Source organism: Nycticebus coucang, chromosome 9 (genome assembly GCF_027406575.1).
Source record: "Nycticebus coucang isolate mNycCou1 chromosome 9, mNycCou1.pri, whole genome shotgun sequence".
NCBI lineage: Eukaryota > Metazoa > Chordata > Mammalia > Primates > Lorisidae > Nycticebus > Nycticebus coucang.
Window position 1 is genome coordinate 118602094 of NC_069788.1, and position 20816 is coordinate 118622909.

At 45.8% G+C, this 20816-nt stretch overlaps 1 protein-coding gene across 6 annotated transcripts in view; it reads right to left on the reverse strand.

Moving 5' to 3' along the window:
• The window catches only part of PLEKHH1 (pleckstrin homology, MyTH4 and FERM domain containing H1), a 74880-nt gene that overhangs the window by 13437 nt on the left and 40627 nt on the right, over nucleotides 1-20816 (reverse strand). For 5 of the 6 annotated variants that reach the window (XM_053603287.1, XM_053603285.1, XM_053603288.1 and 2 more), the window contains 11 exons: nucleotides 13583-13666; nucleotides 12727-12808; nucleotides 11892-12646; nucleotides 7825-7903; nucleotides 7067-7158; nucleotides 5230-5380; nucleotides 4862-5004; nucleotides 3440-3550; nucleotides 2088-2174; nucleotides 1581-1742; nucleotides 142-222 (listed from right to left, as the gene is read on the reverse strand). In XM_053603287.1, the coding sequence (XP_053459262.1) occupies nucleotides 142-222; nucleotides 1581-1742; nucleotides 2088-2174; nucleotides 3440-3550; nucleotides 4862-5004; nucleotides 5230-5380; nucleotides 7067-7158; nucleotides 7825-7903; nucleotides 11892-12646; nucleotides 12727-12808; nucleotides 13583-13666 (1827 nt within the window). The remainder of the gene's footprint in view (nucleotides 1-141; nucleotides 223-1580; nucleotides 1743-2087; nucleotides 2175-3439; nucleotides 3551-4861; nucleotides 5005-5229; nucleotides 5381-7066; nucleotides 7159-7824; nucleotides 7904-11891; nucleotides 12647-12726; nucleotides 12809-13582; nucleotides 13667-20816) is intronic. The other variant, XM_053603286.1, reaches the window with a different exon arrangement.

The window sequence follows — 20816 nt, forward strand, 5'->3', positions numbered from 1 at the left end:
TGGCCAACTGGCTGTTGTACTTGTCATGGGGTTAGATGTTATAGAGGGTAAAGTTGGGGACTTCCATCAGGGCATGGAGCCACAGTAATGTGCTTTAGGGGGAGCAGGAGAATGGGTGCTGCCAGGAGGTGGAAGAAATACCTTGTCCTCATGGCTCCGATAGTAGTAGAAAGTTTTCCCAACAAGAGCACACCAGACCAGCTTGGAGTGGCCATGCTTCACCTGGGAGAAAGAAATAAACCAGCATTATTAGAACCAGGTAACCATGGAAATAAATCCAGAATTGGCAAAGAGAAGCCACAGGAAGACAGCTTTGATTGATAGTCACACTCAGGGCCTTAGTGGAGATGGTGCTCAGACTCATTGCTAATGCAGCCACCCCTTTCATAGCCAGGGTGCCACGGTGTGCATTATGCAGCACCTCAGGGCCCTATGACCTGCCATTCAACAACCAGGCCAATCAGTTCCAATGCAGACCACTGGGCCTCTAATCCTGCCTCAGGGTGGCACCAAGGAACATGAAAACAGGAAGACCTTGCTGGCTAGCAGAGACCAGAGTTGTGAGGATGCTGTGAGGGAGTCAGGGCCAGGCCACGTTGAAGCCCTGGGGCAGCCATAAATCATGAGGGAACAGAAACCACACAGGGGCAGGGGAGAATGACATAACACAGACTGAATGAGGAAGCAGGGGCCGGCACAGTGAGCCTGCGCGCACTGAGCCAGCTCAGCACAAGTGGCTCTGGGTCTGATGGTCTTCTTGTCCTGTACACATGCTTCCTTGTTTACTTCTCGTTTTGGCCGTTAAAAAGTATTTCTCTGCTCCTTACAACCAGAAGAGACCTAAATAAAATGTCTTCAGGGCAGGCCAGGGCAGGGGTCCTGTAAGTCTTTGAATAACCTTAGCTATCTCACCTAGGTCTTTCCCACTATTAATACTGGGTACAAGGTGGTGGGTACCAAGGTGGAGGCTGGGGACAACCCCTAATGACCTCAAAGCAGGTACAAGACAGTTCTGTCCCCTTTTGTCTTGAAATTTTGTTGTTTTTTATTTTGTGATAGTCTCACTCTGTTGTCCTGGCTAGAATACTATGGCATCAGCCTAGCTCCCAGCAACCTCTAACTCTTAGGCTCAAGTGATCCTCCTGCCTCAGCCTCCCGATTAGCTGGGACTACAGGCACCTTTCATGACATGGCTAGTTTTTCTATTTTTAGTAGAAAAGAGGTCTCACTCTTGCTCAGGCTGGTCTCAAACTCCTAAGTTCAAGGGATCCTCCCGTCTTGGTCTCCCAGAGTACTAGAATTACAGGCATGAGCCACCAGGCTTGGCCAGAATTTTTAAAGAAAGCCCAGATAAGCACTGGGATAGAATAGTTGTTGTTCTAACAACCCTGATCTCTATTTCCAGGGAATCATTCACCATTCCCTTATGTGGTCAAACCATGTTGGAGGGCCAATCAGTGAATCACTTAAGGGAGCTCCTGGAGAAAGGAGCCATGTATGATAAGGAGAGTGCACACCTTCCCTTGGCACTCCCACACCTGGCTCCCTGACATTCCCCGGCTGTCAGCCCCACATAGTACCTTGGTCAGCCAGCCCTTGACAGTGGGCTTGGTGCCACCCTGAGGCAGGATTGGAGGCCTAGTGGTCTGCACCTTCAGTAGGCTTTGTAGCACTCGGACCCACTCCTCCAGCAGGCTGGGTGAATCAGCTGTCAGATAGTAGGTTTTCTTCTCAGAGATGAGCTATGGAGGGTAACATACAGGGTCAGGTGTGGCAAGACAGGAGGATGGCCCTGGCTCTGGGGTAGACCAGACCCTTGAACAACCACTGGGCCTTCCTTCCTTCTACTTTGTAGCTCCCTCCCTTCTTTTCCACCTCCTTTTCTCCCTGTCTTTCCTTCCTTTCCTCCATTTCTCATATATTCTGTCTCCTCTTCCTTTCTCATACTTACAAACTAGGATTACATCCAAATATTGATCTCAAGAATTCCCTTCATGCACATTTTGCTCCATCTTTGTCTCAATCACAGCTATATTCAAACCCAGAACCTCTCCTGTCTAAATACTAGGTGCTAGGAGAATGCTCACCTGGAATGTCTGGGCACCCTCCCGTCGAACAATTTGACAGTGGGAATTCAGATCCACTTGACCTTGAGGTTGCCGGATGACATCACTCTGTAAAGGAAGGAATGGGAAGAAAGTGACTGGAGTGTGGGGCCTTCCCCTTATTGCTTATTGCAGGTCACAGGCAAAGGGGAAAGAGATTCCCAAGATTCCTGCCTATGTTATAACGGGTAACTTATTATAGATTCTGGTCCTAGCTAAATGAAACCTTAAATAGAAACATGGATCCTCTGACCCAGGCCTCAAAAAGGACAGAATGAGTCTTTAAAATTGATCAGAAGCCACCTGGTTATTACTGAACCATAAAGCCCTTAAATTTTTTCTACTACTTCCTTTTTACCAAGTATGGTAAATAAGTAACAAATACAGGGGCTTTCTCTATTTTTCATAATACATAACTGGATTCATCCAGGCTGCCCTAGTATATTACTATTAGTATCCTTTCCAATGTCACTGCAGACATTACCAATCAATCATGGCATGCTTTCTCACTGAGCAATACAGGCCCAGAATAACATGGGTATTCAAGACAGCCACTGTCAATCAACCAGAGTTGCACAAGAGGACTTTTTTGCTCTCTTTAAAACATTAAAATTGGTTCTTCAGGCCAGGCATGGTGGCTCATGCCTGTAATCCTAGCACTCTGTGAGGCCAAGGCAGGTAGATTGCCTGAGGTCACAAGTTCAAGACAAGCCTGAGCAAGAGCAAGACCTCGTTTCTAAAAATAGCCGGGCATTGTGGCAGGCACCTGTAGTCCCAGCTACTCAGGAGGCTGAGGCAAGAGGATCACTTGAGCCCAAGAGTTTGAAGTTGCTGCAAGCTATGATGTCACAGCACTCTACTGAGGGTGACAAAGTGAGACTCTGTCTCAAAAAAAAAAAAAAAAAAGGTTCTTCAGGGAGGTCCCATCAAAATAGGGCCTGTATCTAAGGCCCCTTAATTCCAAAAGTGGAATTAGGAAAAGAAGTTGGAGGAGGCCAATGAACTGGCCTGTGAGACATGAGGGTAGCCTGAGAACAGTTCTTTTACTGAACCAAGCATAAGAAGAAATCAGCTTCTGAAGGAAGAAGGAATTGCCAAGCTAATTGGCCTACAACTGCCTTGACTGTCCCTGCCTTGTTTCATTGTGAGACCTGGTTACCAGCTTCATAGTCCTTTTGTGTGGTTCAAACCTTAGGTGCCCAGTCTGTTCCGCCTACCTGCCAGACCTGTGCCCTTCTGGCCTTAGCCCGCAATGGTCCTCTCCATCCTAGCTCACATAACCCAGGGTCTGGGGCGGGGGCCTTTCCACTAAAGTGCTGGAAGGAGGCTCTCACCGGGGACTTGTAGTACATCATCTGTCCCTGTCTCAGCACAAACCAGCGCCTCTTCCATAGCTTCACCCGGCTCCCCATTTTCAGCAGGTAGCCTGACTTCTCCAATGACTCCTGAGGGATGGAAGCATGTAGGGGAAGAGGAAAGCAGAAGCAAAATCAGTTAGGGCTCCTGGACATCACACAGGCCTAAATGATCCCGCAGAATCAGGGCTTTGTTATCAATTAAAAAACTTATTAAGTACCTACTACATGAATTTTCAGAGCACCATGCCCTGCTAAGGATTTAGAGGGGACTGAATAAAGTATGGGTGGCTCAGCGCCTGTAGCTCAGTGGCTAGGGCGCCAGCCACATACACCACAGGGTTGTGTGGCGGATTCGAACCCAGCCTGGGCCTGCTAAACAACAACAATTGCAACAAAAAAATAGCCAGGCATTGTGGTGGGCACCTATAGTCCTAGCTACTTGGGAGACTGAGGCAAGAGAATCGTTTAAGCCCAAGAGTTTGAGGTTGCTGTGAGCTGTGACGCCACAGCACTCTACTGAGGGCAACATAGTGAGACTCTGTCTAAAATAATAATAATAAATAAATAAATAAAGCATGGGTGATCCTACTACGGAAGGGTCCCCACAACAGTTAGGGGAGACCTCGCCGTGAAAAGATGGCAGATCAAGGTCTGCAAGAGGGAAAGTCTGGCCAGGGAGGTGACTGGGAAAGAGCCAGACCTGAATTGGCCTTTGAAGGAAAGGCCAGCCTCTCCCTCGAAGATCAGCTAAGGGGAAGAGGAAGGTAGCACGGCAGTGAGAGAGGGCAGGGTGGCCAGGGGGACTCCAGGCAAATCAGCCAGGCTGGGCAGAGGGTCGCCAAGGCGGAGAGATGGGGATGGGGCACCAGAGATGTGTGGGGTGAGAGCTGGGGAGTTGGGCAGGTCCATGTTACTGCCATGACAGGTAGTAGCACATCTCAGAACCTCTGGCTTCTCATCTATGAAATGGATCAATAACCCCGAGAGGACTGGAAGGCACTGAGCACAGTGCCTGGCACACGGGGAGAGCTCAATATAGGTCAGCTCAAGTGAGCATTCCAGGGTCTGAGGGGCAGTGGAACAAGGTATATATATGTATATGGCCTCTCACGGGGCCTGCAGGCTGTGGGGGGCTCTCAGCAACTGGCCATTCCTGGCATGTGAGGAGTTTACTGGGCTCCCTCTTCTCTCCCTCATGGGACTGTTTATATCTAACACCATAACTATACAAACCCTCAGCCCAGGCCCTGCCCTCCTCCCTCCACCAAGCCCAGGGCCCCTCGCCGCACACAGCTTCTCCCTGTGTCTTACTGAGGACCACATGCAGCCTCTGCTGGTGCTCTGCTCCCATTCTGTCCCTTAGCCCCCAGCAGGGTGTGGGTTGTGCTCCCAGCTCACCCCGCCTAGGCCTAGCCCGTTGGTGGAGTAGGATGAGGTGCGCTGCAGCTTGTGCTCGGGCTCTGAGTAGTCACTGTCCAGTGAGCAGGCATCTGGGGGGATGGCGTAGTCGCCCTCGGAGCTCAGTGAGGACATGGAGACACCTTGCCACGGGAGGAGGGGTCACAGTTGAGTCCCACACCTCTGGACTCATGCAGCCCGGGAGCTGCAGAGCCTTCATTACCCTCCTGGGACCCTTCAGTCTGGAGGAGAGTGGCACTGCTTGGGGTCATGAACACAGATCAAGCAGGGACCCCATCCTCAAATGCCTGTGGGAAGGGGTGAGGGGCTCCTGGTTTCTGGACCCCACCCTGCTGCCCTCCTCTTACCTCTCTTGATGGCTCGAGGACTGCCTAGTCCACTGGCTTTCCTAGACTCGGAGCAGGGAACTGAAGTTCGAAAACTCGCCTGAGAGCTGCAGTCATCCTCAGACCCAGAGGATTCCTCCACAAAGGGCACACTGCTGATCTGGGTGGCTCTCTGAAAGACAGGCCCCTCCCCACTGCAGTTTGCATGCTGGCTCCAAGGACCCAAGATGTAGCCAGTATAGCCTTCTGGGGCAACGTGGAGGGTACCACCCAGTGAGAGCTCTGAACAAACTGTTCCAACATAAGGTCCATCCTGGCCTTGCTCCTGTGTCCTTGGGCCTCCCTCCCCAACACTATTCTGTGGTCCCGGAAGCAGCTGCCCCATCCAGATTAAACACTTGCGTGCTGTCACCCTTGCTCTCTGCCACTAGGGGGCCAGAAAGCCACTCCACAGGCCAAGTATGGACAGGTGCTTTAAAAATATGGGGGGATATTGAAACAATCAATGAGAGATCGTCTCGATTGACAGACATTTAAAATGACTGTTTATCTCAGTGCTGGTGAGAGTATGGAAAGAACATGGAAACAGGATGTTCTAGTGTGTAGGGTGCTTCTAGAAGGTAATTTGGTAGTACCCATCAAAAATGATTTGGCCAGAAATCCCACCTTTAGAACTCTGTCTGACCGAAATATGTATGTATACATTCACAAAGATATATTTGTACAATGATGTTCATTGCAACACTTATATTGGAGAAAAACAGGAACATGACCTAAATGGTTAATATAATCATTGGAGGAAAGCTAAGGTAGTTAGGGTGCATCTCTACCAAAGGGTACTGGCCAGCCACACGGTGAGGAGGTGCACTTCTGTTTCCGGCATATGGCTAGGTGAGCAATCAAGAAACAGAATAATGCATGTGGTCCCATCTGTGTGCACCTGTGAGAGAGCACTGCATATGTGTAAATGCATTTGTAAACACCAAACCATTAATGATAGTTGCCTCTGAGGTTAGGAGTTCAGAAAAGCAATGTGAGAAGAAATTTCGCTTTCAGTTTTTTATTCTTCAATTTAAAGTTGTATAAAGAATTACTATTCTGATTGAAAAGCCAATAAATAAGAAGGAGACAAAAATGTGTACGAAAACATCATGTCGCAGTTATATCTGATTTTTGTTAAAAAAAAAAAAAAAAAGGTATGTCTTGGCGCCCGTAGCTCAGTGAGTAGGGTGCCGGCCATATACACCGAGGCTGGTGGGTTTGAGCCCGGCCCAGGACTGCTAGGCAGCAATGACAACTGCAACCAAAAAATAGCTAAGTGTAGTGGCCGGTGCCTGTAGTCCCAGCTACTTGGGAGGCTGAAGCAACAATTGCTTAAGTTCAAGAGTTTGAGGTTGCTATGAGTTGTGACACCACAGCACTCTACTGAGGGCAACATAGTAAGACTCTGTCTCAAAAATAAACAAACAACAACAACAAACAATACATAGTGATGTTACAGGAATGTAATTTTGCACACATCGAAACAATTCTGGAAGGAGCTTCATTGTCCTCCAGGACCTGGTGAGTGGGACAGTTGAGAAAAGATAAGAGAAAGGTGAAGCAGACACAGGTTTAACCTTAACTTCTTACTTTGGCCATGCTAGTACTGATTCAAATCTTTCTAACTATAGAAAGTTTATAATAACAACCTAGTAAAAATAAACAACACAACATAAGGACATATGATGGGCTGAGGTCCCTGACCAGACTCACCGTGTACAAAGACCTGACCGTAAAGCCCCACCCCAGTCACTGCATGTCAAGACCAGGGGCCTCTCCTGAAGGGGCACCCCCTCTTTGCACAGCAGTTTCTTACCCCCTTCAGTGCTGTGTAGACAGGCACGGTGACATTCTTGTAGATGAGACCAGAGAAAGGCCCAGGGGGTGCACAAGCAGGAGGGCTAGAAGCTGAGCAGGGAAAGGGGGATGAAATTAACTCAGCGGTAAAACCCAGGGTGAGTGTGGGGGAGGCAGAGGACTGGGCAGATGAGGAATGGGACAGCTGTGCAGGAGCAGACCTCAGAGGGGTCTAAGGCCGTCTCAGAGGGGTCTAAGGCCGTCTCTTCCTCCTTTCTGTTCTCTGACTTCCTTTGAAGTGCTCCCCATGCAGTAAAGGACCCAGCACAGCAGAGTCTAAAACCCTCGCCCTTTAATCATCTTATGCTCCTGGAGGCTGGCACTCAGTTCCACTCTTGCCAAAGTTGAGTTATCAATCATGTTGGTATGGGCTCTGCCCTCGCTGCAGGGCTGTAGATTCAGAAGTCAGTGGGTAAGGCTCATCTAAGTCAGGGCACATGGGGCTCCTCACACCCACATCCCTCTCCCTGCAGAAGGAAGCCAGTGCAGGGTGGAGGCTGGGCTGGAGGACCCTCCAAGGTCCCTTCCAGCTCTCTGGCTGGCTACAACCCTATGATGAGCTGAACCTGCACCGCTTTCTTTCCCTCCAGGTAGCCCTTGCTGTGATTTCACGGGTGCCAAGCAGGCCTGGCCCTGGTGTTGCTCAGAGTCTTTCCCCTCTTGCCCACCCTGCCCACCTTGGGCATCTGGTCCCCTTGTGCCTCCCTCGGAACTCACCACAGCAGGCAGCGTTGCTTTTGGGAGACAAGTCTGAGAGTTGCATGCCCGATGTGGCCACAGCATAGATTCGGCTCTCCTGCAATGAGGAGAGGACTGTGTCCACCCCAGCCCCTCCAGCCATGTAGAGGTAAAAGCACAGTGCTGGAGGTGGGCAGACCTGGGTCCATATCCAAGGAGGACCAGTGACTGGCTGAGGAATCTTGTTAACTTTATTTCTGAGCCTCCTTTTCTTCCAAGGAGGTAATACTTACCATTCAAGCTGCTGTGAGAATCAGTGAAATAATTAACATAAACATTTAACACCTGGAATATAATCAGCGCCACCACAGATACTCATTCTCTCTTTTACCTCCACTCTTATGGTTAGGGAAAAGGAAGGTCAAAAGGAGAGAGGATCAGTAACCTGTTGCTAGGAATACTGCCTGTTTTAGAGACCCTCAGGTTTTAGGATCGCACCCCAAGAAATTGGGGGTGTTGGTAATGAGGACATCAGGGCCACACAATGAGGGCATGATTTTTGTTGTTTTGTTTTTGGGGTTTCTTTTTTTTTGATAGGGTCTTGCATCAAAGACTCTGTTGCCCAGGCTCGAGTGCAGTGGTGTCATCACAACTCACTGCAACTTCAAAGTCCTGGGTTCAAGAGTAGCTCAGCCTCCAGAGTAGTGAACTACAAACAGGTGCATCACTATGCCAGACTAATATTTTTATGTTTTTAGAGACAGGGTCTTACCCAGGCTGGTCCCTAACTTCTGGCCTCAAGCAATCCTCCTGGCTCGGTCTCCCCAAAGTGCTGGAATTACAAGTGAGCACCTCAAGAGTAAGCTCTTTTGTAACAATACAGTCATTTGGAACCTAGAAACCTATAGTTTCTTCCTATAGTAAGAATGTTTTAACATGTCATGGTCAGGCTTCAGGGCCAACCTACAAAGGCTGTTCAATATACGTGACACATCTACAGGAGAATGCCCATCCTCAGGATGCTTAGGGGTCTGAAGCAGCTGGGGAGCTTTATCTAATGGCTTTGATTGCTCCCAAACCACCCACAAGGTCCGCCTATGCCTTTCCATATCTATTTTCTCCACTAACCCTAAAGGGAAAACAAGGGCCCACTGGGGTGATTGGTGAGTCAAAGAGGCTGAGGTCTGCCTTTGGAGGAATGCCATGTGGCTCCCAGAAACAGGTGGACATCCTGTCACCATGGGGCCAACTGGGCTGAGGGATGGAGCTGGGAGGTGGGCTTCATAGTAGGAGGCTGCCCAAGGAGAGCAGCAACTCTGGGGCAAGTGGAGAGAGGGGATGATGAGACACTAAGATAACTGGGGTCAGCAAGGTAAGAGCCAGAGGCAGTGAGGCAGGATGTCATGGAGAGGCACTACAATGGGGCAGGGCATTCCTGTGCTCACATAGGGCAGATATGCAAGGTCCAAGTGGCAAAATTCAGCATTAAATGATTATTTCTGCTCATAGTGGACATGGAATTCAACCAAGGACAGGCCTCTAACTTCACGGAGGAAATGAAATTTGAAGAAATTAGGTTAAACAAAAAACAGGACTGTTTGACAAAAGGTGATCTAATGCTGCGGCCCCCAGCCCGTCTGTGGACCAGTACCAGGTTGCACAGCATCATCACCTGAGCTCCACCTCCTGCCCCACCCCCAGCCCTGTCTTGTGGAAAAACTGTCTACCACTGGTCCCTGGTGCTAAAAAAGGTCCAGTCCATGTGGCCTGTTAGGAACAAGGAGGTGAGCAGGAGGACAGGGACCAAATTACAGCCACTCCCCATACTCACCCAAGCTCTGCCTCCTATCAGATCACTGCCTGCCACCCCAACCACCCTTCCCTGTCTGTGGAAAAACTGTCTTCCATGAAACCAGTCCCTGGTGCCAAGATTGGAGACCACTTATCTAATAATGCCTGAAAGCACATAAGTGTTTCTCAATTGAGAAATGAGAAATGTCCTCTGAATTTCCAGTCTTTGCTTTTCCCCGAGATGGTCACTGCCAGCTGGTCTTGCCTAAGAAAGAGAGAGAGAGAGGCTGGGGACTCTGGCCACTGTGCTCCTTAAGTTCTCTGCCAGACACGAGCCTCAGGGAACTGGGATGGAGCTGATATTGGGTCTTGTTTCCTCCAGGAGCAAGCTACAAAGAGGACTGTAAACAAGAGACACATTCTCCTTAAATTTCTCTGGGTGGTTCTTGGGTCCCTGGGACCCAGCTGAGAGTAGAAACGGTCTGTAGGAAGACCCAGAATTTGGCTGATGTTCATGTGGGGAGAATGTCATCATAGCATTTTATATACTTATTCTCTCATTCTCCCCCCTCCCCCTACACACACACACTTTACTTGTACAGGCAGAGCTCAGGACCCACTCAGACCCATCATAGTGGATGGCTGTAATTTGGCAAAGTGGTGAGAGTGAGCAACTCTTCTCTCTGCTGAGCCCTCTGGCCACATCCCAAATACTCTTTCACTCCCCATCTCTGCTTTAGGACTCCAGAGTAAGAAGAGGGTTGGCAGCCCCTGGGACCTGCACTTTCCATCCCCTGTGTTCCTGCCCTGAGGCTCGGCTGGGTCTCCACTCTGGTAGGTATCCTTGCAATCAGCAGTGGGTTGGAGGGTCACTGCTAAGATATAGCCCCAAAGCCTCCCTGAACCAGCATTTCAGAAGGATATCATGGAAGGTGCTGCTGAAAAAACAGGTCTCCTAAGCAGTAGTATGTGATGGTGTCACCCTGATGTGACTCCCTCCCCCAGGGGACCCCATTCCCTCTGCTGCCAGGAGCTGACACTCAGATGCCTGCACAGTGCTGCCTCCCACGACAGCAGCACCTGGGGGTCTGCCTACAGGTAAGAGGCTGCTCCGCCACTGCCCCCTAGAGGCATATGGCCAGACTGTGAGAGGGGGCTTTAGAGGCAGCTGGACCTGGACGTAAGGCATGGCTCCCTCACTAACTACCACATGACCTCGGGTAAGGACCTAAATCTGTGAAGTTAAGTGGTTTCTTAATCTGTGAAAGGGAGAAACAGCATCTGCTTGAACAGGTAAGGATCTTTCCCACAGGCTCTGTGCGAAGCCCTTCATACCCTCATGTCAACCTCACCAATGTCCTGTGGAATGTAATTTATATAGCATGCCCCATTCTTATTTTTATTTTTTATCATGGAAAATGTCTAACACAAAAGCAGGGGGAATAGTATAACATTCAACCTCATGTGCCCATCACCCAGCTCTGCAAAGATCAGTGTTTGGCCAGTCATTTTTCCTCTGTATCCCCCACCCCCACTTCAGACTGCTTCTTCTGTCGCGTCATTTTATCCAGTGTTACAAATAAGGAAGCTAAGGCTCAGGAATAAAAATAGGCAATGCTTACCACCTGTGAACCACCACTGTGAATACTTTCTTTTTTTTTTGGGACAGAGTCTCACTATGTCGCCCTCCGTAGAACGCCATGGCATCACAGCTCACAGCAACCTCAAACTCTTGGGCTTAAGTGATTCTCCTCCCTAAACCTCCCAAGTAGCTGAGATTACAGGTGCCCACCACAACATCTGGCCATTTTTTGTTGCAGTTGTTTAGCTGGCCTGGGCTGGGTTCAAACCCGACACCTTCAGTGTATGTGGCTGGCACCATAACCACTGTGCTATAGGAGCCGAACCTTTCATAACAACCCTATAAATAGGTTCTACTATTCACATTTTATAGATAGGAAAACAGGCACAGAGGTTTAATAACATGTCCAGGGCCACACAGTTAGAGATTCAACCCTAGTGATTTGCTTCTGGGACCTGTGCTCTTATCCATCATGCCAAACCACCTCAAAGAACCACAAAGATGAAATGATTCCATCTTCCAATCAACAAATAGAAAACAAATAATATTAAAAAAAAAACAATACAAAGATGAAATGAGGATAGCAAGTTGGTAGTCTGGGCAGGCAGGGTCCATGGTCCCTTCCTCCCAGGACTGCAAGGACACCAGCCTTACCTCCTGCTCGGCAGGTGGATGAGCAGTGAGTAGGGATCCTGTCCTTAGCTCCGCCCCACCACCCGAGGTTGCCTCTTACCCAGGATGGAAACCGGTGCAGAGGGGGTGTGGGCGGTTTCTTCCCCAGCTCTACTTCTTCCAGCTCAGCTCCCAGGGCCTTTGGGCTCTTTCTTTCCTCCTCCTTCCTTGCTGGGGGTGGCTCCTCCATCTCCATTAGCTCTGGTTCTTCTTGAGACTCAGCTTGGGCCTCTATCTCACAAAGGCCAGAGGGCTGAATTGCTGAGAAGGCCCCAGTCTCAATGCTCGCCACGTGGTGGAAGTGCCCAGGGCCTGCCTGAGGCTGGCTGTGGTGCCTTTTGGCCACCTGGATGCTGTCTCGGGGGGTGCCAGGAGCCTGCACCTTTGGCATGGTCAGGCTGCTGCCAGGCTGCTCCCTGGCAGACGTCTTTGTACCAGGGGGCATTACTCCCTGAGCAGTGACCAGGCCCTCACCCCAAGAAGCTGAACCATGTCTGGGAGTATGAGTCTTCATGCTCAACTGGTGAGGACACCCTTCTCTTTCCAGATGAGGTTGAGGTGTCTTAGCCTCTGCTATTTCCCCAGAGTGAACCACGCTGGAACCAGAATCCTCCAAGGGGCTTCCTATTTTAGAAACAGAGTCCTTGCTCCTCAGAGCATCTAGAGAAGATGCAGACAGAGCCATCTTTAGACCCTGGACCTGAGGATCATTGTCCTGGCCTACAGTCTGGGTTCCTGGCCCTGAAGAAACAAATTCCTCCTCTGGGGCTCCCTGGGGGTCCACCAGGAGCTTCCCCGAAGGAGCCATCTGAAGACCTGTAGTTGGGGCAAGAACAGGCACACTGAGCTCCCTCAGCTCGGCCCACCACCTACACATGCCCAGCCCACTTGCCTACCTTCTAGCGCATCTTGAAGGGCTCCCACTTGCTCTACCAGGTGCTGATTACAGCTTTTCAGGTACTGATTCTCCATCTCAAGCTGATGAAAAAAAAAAAAAAAAATGAAGATTTAGACTATCAAGCCTAGCTGGGCACAGTGGCTCACGCCTGTGATCCTAACACTTTGGGAGGCCAAGACAGTTGGATTGCTTGAGCTCAGCCTAAGAGTGACACTCTACCCAGGTTAAAAAATTGAGACTCTTGTCTCAAAAAAAAAAAAAAAAAAGCCAATGCAGTGGCTCATGCCTATAATCCTAGCATTTGGGAGACAGAGGCAGGTAGCCTTTCTTTAGCTCAGGAGTTTGAGCCCAGCCTCAGCAAGAGCGAGATCCCATCTCTAAAAATACCCAGGCGTTGTGATAGGCGCCTGTAGTCCCAGTTACTCGAGAGGCTGAGGCAAGTGGATCACTTGAGCCCAAGAGTTTGAGGTTATGAGCTATGATGCCACAGCACTCTACCTAGGGCGACAGTATAAGACTTTGTCTCAAAAGAAAAAAAAAAATTAAAAAGCAGAAAAAAAGAATCAGGGTTTCATCTTTAGTTTCATTAATTTCTGATTAAAATTTTAACATTTCTTCTGATTATGAATGAGGGCAACAAACCAATTAGTAGTAATAGTGCTTGTGATTTTTGCCACAGACAAAAAGTGAAGTGAGGTGACTCAGCATTCAAGCTGTATGAAGAACAAATTGTTGACAAATGGTTGAAGGTCAGTCAAGGGACCATAAACGGAAGGAGGCAAGAAAACTCTAGGGATGAGGGCAGCCCTGGCCACACCTCCAGGCCAGGACCACCAGGAGAGTTTTCGACTCACTTCTGCTAACTTTAGTGTCACCCATTCCTTGATCTTGGCAGCTTTCTCTTGAACAATTTTTGCTTCCTCAGCTCTCATCTGCTTCTACAAGAAAGAGAGATGGCCTTTAGTTCCTCACAATAGGGACCAGGAAAGTGAGCAACTAGAGGTGGGAAACCCTGGAAAGAAATATCAAGAGATCAGATGGGGTTAATCCAATACAAAAAAAAATAAATTCAGATATAATTTTAAAAAATATTCTTAAAGTGGAAAGGCCTTCATAAGCATAATCAAATCCCAAAAAGCTGCTAAGGAAAAGACTACTAAATCTACACCACTGCTATAAATTACTGCATGACCAAAGAAAGAAAAAAGAATCCCTAAAACAAAATCAGAAGGTTAACTGGGCAAGGATTTGCCATACAAATAACATACAAGCAAAGGGCTAATTTGAAATGAATAATCCAATAAATATATGTAAAGGATATGAATAGGATGAAATCAACAGAAAAGGCAAAGAAGCCCAGGAAAAGCTGTTCAACCTCAATCATAATTTTTTTTTGTTTTTTTTGCAGTTTTTGGCCGGAGCCGGTTTGACCCCCCCACCTCCGGTATATGGGACTGGCACCCTACTCCTTTGAGCCACAGGCACCACCCCCTCAATCATAATTTTAAGAATGCAAATAAAAATGTGACATCATTTTTCTCCATTAGACTAACATAATTTAAGAGTTTGAAATTATCCCAAATTGTCAAGAATGCTGGGAGCAATCCCACTTGTACACTGGCAAAGCCTTTTTGGAGGGCAATTTGATATAACACCTGTCAACATTTTATTAATTTTTTTTTTTTTTTTTTTTATTGTTGGGGATTCATTGAGGGTACAATAAGCCAGTTACACTGATTGCAATTGTTAGGTAAAGTCCCTCTTGCAATCATGTCTTGCCCCCATAAAGTGTGACACACACTAAGGCCCCACCCTCCTCCCTCCATCCCTCTTTCTGCTTCCCCCCCCCATAAACTTAATTGTCATTAATTGTCCTCATATCAAGATTGAGTACATAGGATTCATGCTTCTCCATTCTTGTGATGCTTTACTAAGAATAATGTCTTCCACTTCCATCCAGGTTAATACGAAGGATGTAAAGTCTCCATTTTTTTTAATAGCTGAATAGTATTCCATGGTATACATATACCACAGCTTGTTAATCCATTCCTGGGTTGGTGGGCATTTAGGCTGTTTCCACATTTTGGCAATGGTAAATTGAGCTGCCATAAACAGTCTAGTACAAGTGTCCTTATGATAAAAGGATTTTTTTCCTTCTGGGTAGATGCCCAGTAATGGGATTGCAGGATCGAATGGGAGGTCTAGGTTGAGTGCTTTGAGGTTTCTCCATACTTCCTTCCAGAAAGGTTGTACTAGTTTGCAGTCCCACCAGCAGTGTAAAAGTGTTCCCTTCTCTCCACATCCACGCCAGCATCTGCAGTTTTGAGATTTTGAGATGTGGGCCATTCTCACTGGGGTTAGATGATATCTCAGGGTTGTTTTGATTTGCATTTCTCTAATATATAGAGATGATGAACATTTTTTCATATGTTTGTTAGCCATTCGTCTGTCATCTTTAGAGAAAGTTCTATTCATGTCTCTTGCCCATTGATATAAGGGATTGTTGACTTTTTTCATGTGGATTAATTTGAGTTCTCTATAGATCCTGGTTATCAAGCTTTTGTCTGATTGAAAATATGCAAATATCCTTTCCCATTGTGTAGGTTGTCTCTTTGCTTTGGTTATTGTGTCCTTAGCTGTACAGAAGCTTTTCAGTTTAATGAAGTCCCATTTGTTTATTTTTGATGTTGTTGCAATTGCCATGGCAGTCTTCTTCATGAAGTCTTCCCCCAGGCCAATATCTTCCAGTGTTTTTCCTATGCTTTCTTTGAGGATTTTTATTGTTTCATGCCTTAAATTTAAGTCCTTTATCCATCTTGAATCAATTTTTGTGAGTGGGGAAAGGTGTGGGTCCAGTTTCAGTCTTTTACATGTAGACATCCAGTTCTCCCAACACCATTTATTGAATAGGGAGTCTTTCCCCCAAGGTAAGTTCTTGTTTGGTTTATCAAAGATTAGGTGGTTGTAAGATGTTAGTTTCATTTCTTGGTGTTCAATTCGATTCCAAGTGTCTATGTCTCTGTTTTTGTGCCAGTACCATGCTGTCTTGACCACTATGGCTTTGTAGTACAGACTAAAATCTGGTATGCTGACGCCCCCAGCTTTATTTTTGTTACTAAGAACTGCCTTAGCTATACGGGGTTTTTTCCGGTTCCATACAAAACGCAGAATCATTTTTTCCAAATCTTGAAAGTACGATGTAGATACTTTGATAGGAATGGCATTGAATAGGTAGATAGCTTTGGGAAGTATAGACATTTTAACAATGTTGATTCTTCCCATCCATGAGCATGGTATGTTCTTCCATTTGTTAATATCCTCTGCTATTTCCTTTCTGAGGATTTCATAGTTTTCTTTATAGAGGTCCTTCACCTCCTTCGTTAGGTATATTCCTAGGTATTTCATTTTCTTTGAAACTATGGTGAAGGGAGTTGTGTCCTTAATTAGCTTCTCATCTTGACTGTTATTGGTGTATACAAAAGCTACTGACTTGTGGACATTGATTTTATATCCTGAAACATTACTGTATTTTTTGATGACTTCTAGGAGTCTTGTGGTTGAGTCTTTGGGGTTCTCTAAGTATAAGATCATGTCGTCAGCAAAGAGGGAGAGTTTGACCTCCTCTGCTCCCATTTGGATTCCCTTTATTTCCTTGTCTTGCCTAATTGTATTGGCTAGAACTTCCAGCACTACGTTGAATAGTAAAGGTGACAGAGGACAACCTTGTCTGGTTCCAGTTCTAAGAGGAAAAGCTTTGAGTTTTACTCCATTCAGTAAAATATTGGCTGTGGGTTTGTCATAGATAGCTTCAATCAGTTTTAGAAATGTGCCACCTATGCCTATACTCTTCAGTGTTCTAATTAGAAAAGGATGCTGGATTTTATCAAATGCTTTTTCTGCATCTATTGAGAGGATCATGTGATCTTTATTTTTGCCTCTGTTAATATGGTGGATAACGTTTATAGACTTGCGTATGTTAAACCAGCCTTGCATCCCTGGGATGAAGCCTACTTGATCATGATGAATGACTTTTTTGATGATAAGCTGTAATCTATTGGCTAGGATTTTGTTGAGAATTTTTGCGTCTATGTTCATGAGTGAGATTGGTCTGAAATTCTCCTTTTTGTTTGGGTCTTTTCCTGGTTTTGGTATCAGGGTGATGTTTGCTTCATAGAATGTGTTGGGGAAGATTCCTTCTTCCTCAGTTTTTTGGAATAATTTCTGCAGTACAGGAATAAGCTCTTCCTTGAAGGTTTGATAGAATTCTGGAGTGAAGCCATCTGGACCAGGGCATTTTTTAGTTGGAAGCTTTTTTATTGTTTCTTTGATCTCAGTGCTTGAAATTGGTCTGTTCAGGAGGTCTATTTCTTCCTGGCTAAGTCTAGGGAGAGGGTGTGATTCCAAATATTGATCCATTTCCTTCACATTGTCAAATTTCTGGGCATAGAGTTTCTGGTAGTATTCAGAGATGATCTCTTGTATCTCTGTGGGATCAGTTGTTATTTCCCCTTTATCGTTTCTGATTGAGGTTATTAGAGATTTTACTTTTCTATTTCTAGTTAGTCTGGCTAATGGTTTATCTATTTTATTTATTTTTTCAAAAAACCAACTCCTTGTTTCATTAATTTTCTGAATGATTCTTTTGTTTTCAATTTCATTGATCTCTGATTTGATTTTGGATATTTCTTTTCTTCTACTGAGTTTAGGCTTAGATTGTTCTTCTTTTTCCAATTCCATAAGATCTCTTGTGAGATTGTTGATGTGCTCTCTTTCTGTTTTTCGAATGTAGGCATCTAAAGCGATGAATTTTCCTCTCAAAACTGCTTTTGCAGTATCCCACAGGTTTTGGTAGCTTGTGTCTTCATTGTTGTTATGCTCAAGGAAGTTAATGATTTCCTGTTTTATTTCTTCCTTCACCCATCTGTTATTCAACAGAAGATTGTTTAATTTCCATGCCTTTGGGTGGGCTTGAGCATTTTTGTTAGAGTTGAGTTCCACCTTTAGTGCCTTATGGTCTGAAAAGATACAAGGTAAAATTTCAATTCTTCTGATTCTGTTGATATTTGTTTTGTGTCCCAGGATATGATCAATTTTGGAGAATGTTCCATGGGGTGGTGAGAAGAATGTATATTCTTTATCTTTGGGGTGGAGTGTTCTATATGCATCTATCAAGCATAGTTGTTCTAGGGTCTCATTTAAATCTCTTACATCTTTGTTTAATTTCTGTTTAGAGGATCTGTCCAGCTCTGTAAGAGGTGTGTTAAAGTCCCCTGTTATGATGGTATTATCAGATATCATATTGCTCAGACTGAGTAAGGTCTGCTTCAAGAATCTGGGAGCATTTAAATTGGGTGCATAAATATTTAGAATGGAAATGTCTTCTTGTTGTAGTTTTCCCTTGACCAATATAAAGTGACCATCTTTGTCTTTTTTGACTTTAGTTGCTTTAAATCCACATGTATCCGAAAATAAGATTGCAACTCCTCTTTTCTTCTGAATTCCGTTTGCCTGAAAAATTGTCTTCCAACCCTTGACTCGGAGCTTTAATTTGTCTTTTGAGGCCAGGTGTGTTTCTTGCAGACAGCAAATGGATGGCTTGTGTTTTTTAATCCAGTCAGCCAATCTATGTCTCTTCAGTGGGGAATTCAGGCCATTAACATTTATTGAGATAATTGATAAGTGTGGTAGTATTCTATTCGTCTTATTTGGTGAGAGTCCATTGCTTAATTTTATCTTTTGCATCAGTGTGGAGGTTAGGTTTTGTCCTTTGATTTCTGAGTTCTTACTTTGCTGCTGATCCATTGTGGTGGTCAGTGTGCAGAACAGGTTGAAGTATTTCCTGTAGAGCTGGTTTTGTTGTGGCGAATTTCCTCAATGTTTGTATATCCGTAAATGATTTGATTTCTCCGTCAATTCTGAAGCTTAGCTTAGCAGGGTACAGAATTCTGGGCTGAAAATTGTTCTGTTTAAGTAGATTAAAGGTAGATGACCATTGTCTTCTTACTTGGAAAGTTTCATTAGAGAAGTCTGCGGTCACTCTGATGGATTTGCCCCTGTAGGTCAACTGGCGCTTACTCCTGGCAGCTTGCAGAATCTTTTCTTTTGTCTTGACTTTGGACAGGTTCATCACAATGTGTCTTGGAGAAGCTCGGTTAGACCCGGGGTCCGATAGCCCTCTGAAAGCAGTGTGTCAGACTCTTTGGTGATGTTTGGGAAATTTTCTTTTATAATATTCTCTAGTATGGCTTCCATTCCTCTGGGGCATTCTTCTTCCCCTTCTGGAATTCCTATAACTCGTATGTTGGAACGCTTCATAAAGTCCCATAATTCTGACAGTGAACGTTCTGCTTTCTCTCTCTTCTTTTCTGCCTCTTTTACTGTCTGAGTTATCTCAAGAACTTTGTCTTCTACCTCTGAAATTCTTTCTTCTGCATGGTCTAACCTGTTGCTGATACTTTCCATTGTATCTTTAAGTTCCCTAATTGACTGTTTCAGTTCCTTCAGGTCTGCTATATCCTTTTTATATTCTTCATATCGTTCATCTCTTATTTGATTCTGTTTTTGGATTTCCTTTTGGTTATTTTCCACTTTATTAGCAATTTCCTTCATTGTTTCCATCATTTCTTTCATTGTTTTCAACATGTGTATTCTAAATTCCCTTTCTGTCATTCCTAACATTTCTATACTGGTGGAATCATCTGCAGTAGCTACCTCATGGTCCCTTGGTGGGGTTGTTCTAGACTGGTTCTTCATGTTGCCTGGAGTTTTCTGCTGATTCTTCCTCATGAGTGATTTCTTTTATCTGTTTCCTTGCCCTAATTTTCCTTTCACTTCCTCTTGCTCTTTAAGTTCTTGTGCCTGTGGACTAAGGGTTATAGGACCAGAAGGGTGAGAAGGTTGAAGAGCAAAAAAAGGGGATGAAAGAAAGGAGGACCGAGTGATAAGAAAAAAAGAAAGATAGAGAAAGGAGAGGGGGTGGGTATAAGGAATATTGACAAAAAGAAGAGAGGCACAGAAAGAGGGAGACAGGGCAATATAGGTGTACAGTAGGGTACTTTGACACAACCTTAAAAAACCCCACCTTCTGGGGGTGCCCAGTTGCGTGGTTCCCTTGAGGTCAGCAGCTCTTTGCTAACCTGATCAGACACAGTACCCCACCTCCACCAAGTAGAGAGGAAAGACAAAAATGCTTTAAATCAAACCAAAAGAAGCAAACAGAAAACTTTACGGGGATAAAATTGGGTGAAAAACCAAATTATATCGGTAGAAACACTAGCAAAAATGAAGTTGAAGTTATTAAAAAAGGCAGCAATGGGAAATTATAATTAAACTAGGAAAATTGAGAAAGAAAAAGGGATCTGTGTGGAAAAGATTGAAATTAAAAAAACAAAAGAACATCAGCAACGTCAAAATAAACAAACAAAAAAAACAACCAAACCAAAAAAAAAAAGAAGAAAAAAATACACAACCAAAAACAAAGCAGTTTGTATATGTTATTGAATATTGTCTGGGCAACACGTGGTCTTCTGGGGTATGAGATGTTAGTCACAGTTCTGATACGACTGGAGGCTGCTGATTTCTCAAACCCCAGCAGGTAGACACCCTAAATCTCTCTTCAGCCTACTTAAAAGGCACTTTGAACTTGTAAACTTGCTGAGCAGAAGCTTTCCCAGCTTTCTCGCTGGAATCACTGCTGAAGTGGCTATGCACTTACTCAGTGTGCCAAAACCGATCTCACTCTGCCCCTGAGGGTTAGGGCTGCAAGGCGGCTCAGACCCCACCCTTAGGCTACTTGGTTGCTGGGTTACCAGCTCCCACCCGTTTCTAGCTCTGCGACCCTGAGGGCAGAGCTTGCCGGGGCAGATCACTGACAATGGATCCGTGTGACCCACCGCCAAACACTATCAGCTCCGTCTGGCTCAGCGGCTCAGACTGGGGCCCTAGACAACGGCCAAAGTTCTCCGCACTCCCGCTCAGGCCTTCCCCAAGGCAGTTCAACTCAGTGCCAAGTCCAAGGACATCAAAACAGTTCACAGGTAAGGCCTTTCTGGTTTGCAGTCTCGCTGCTACTGAACTTACAGTTGTGGG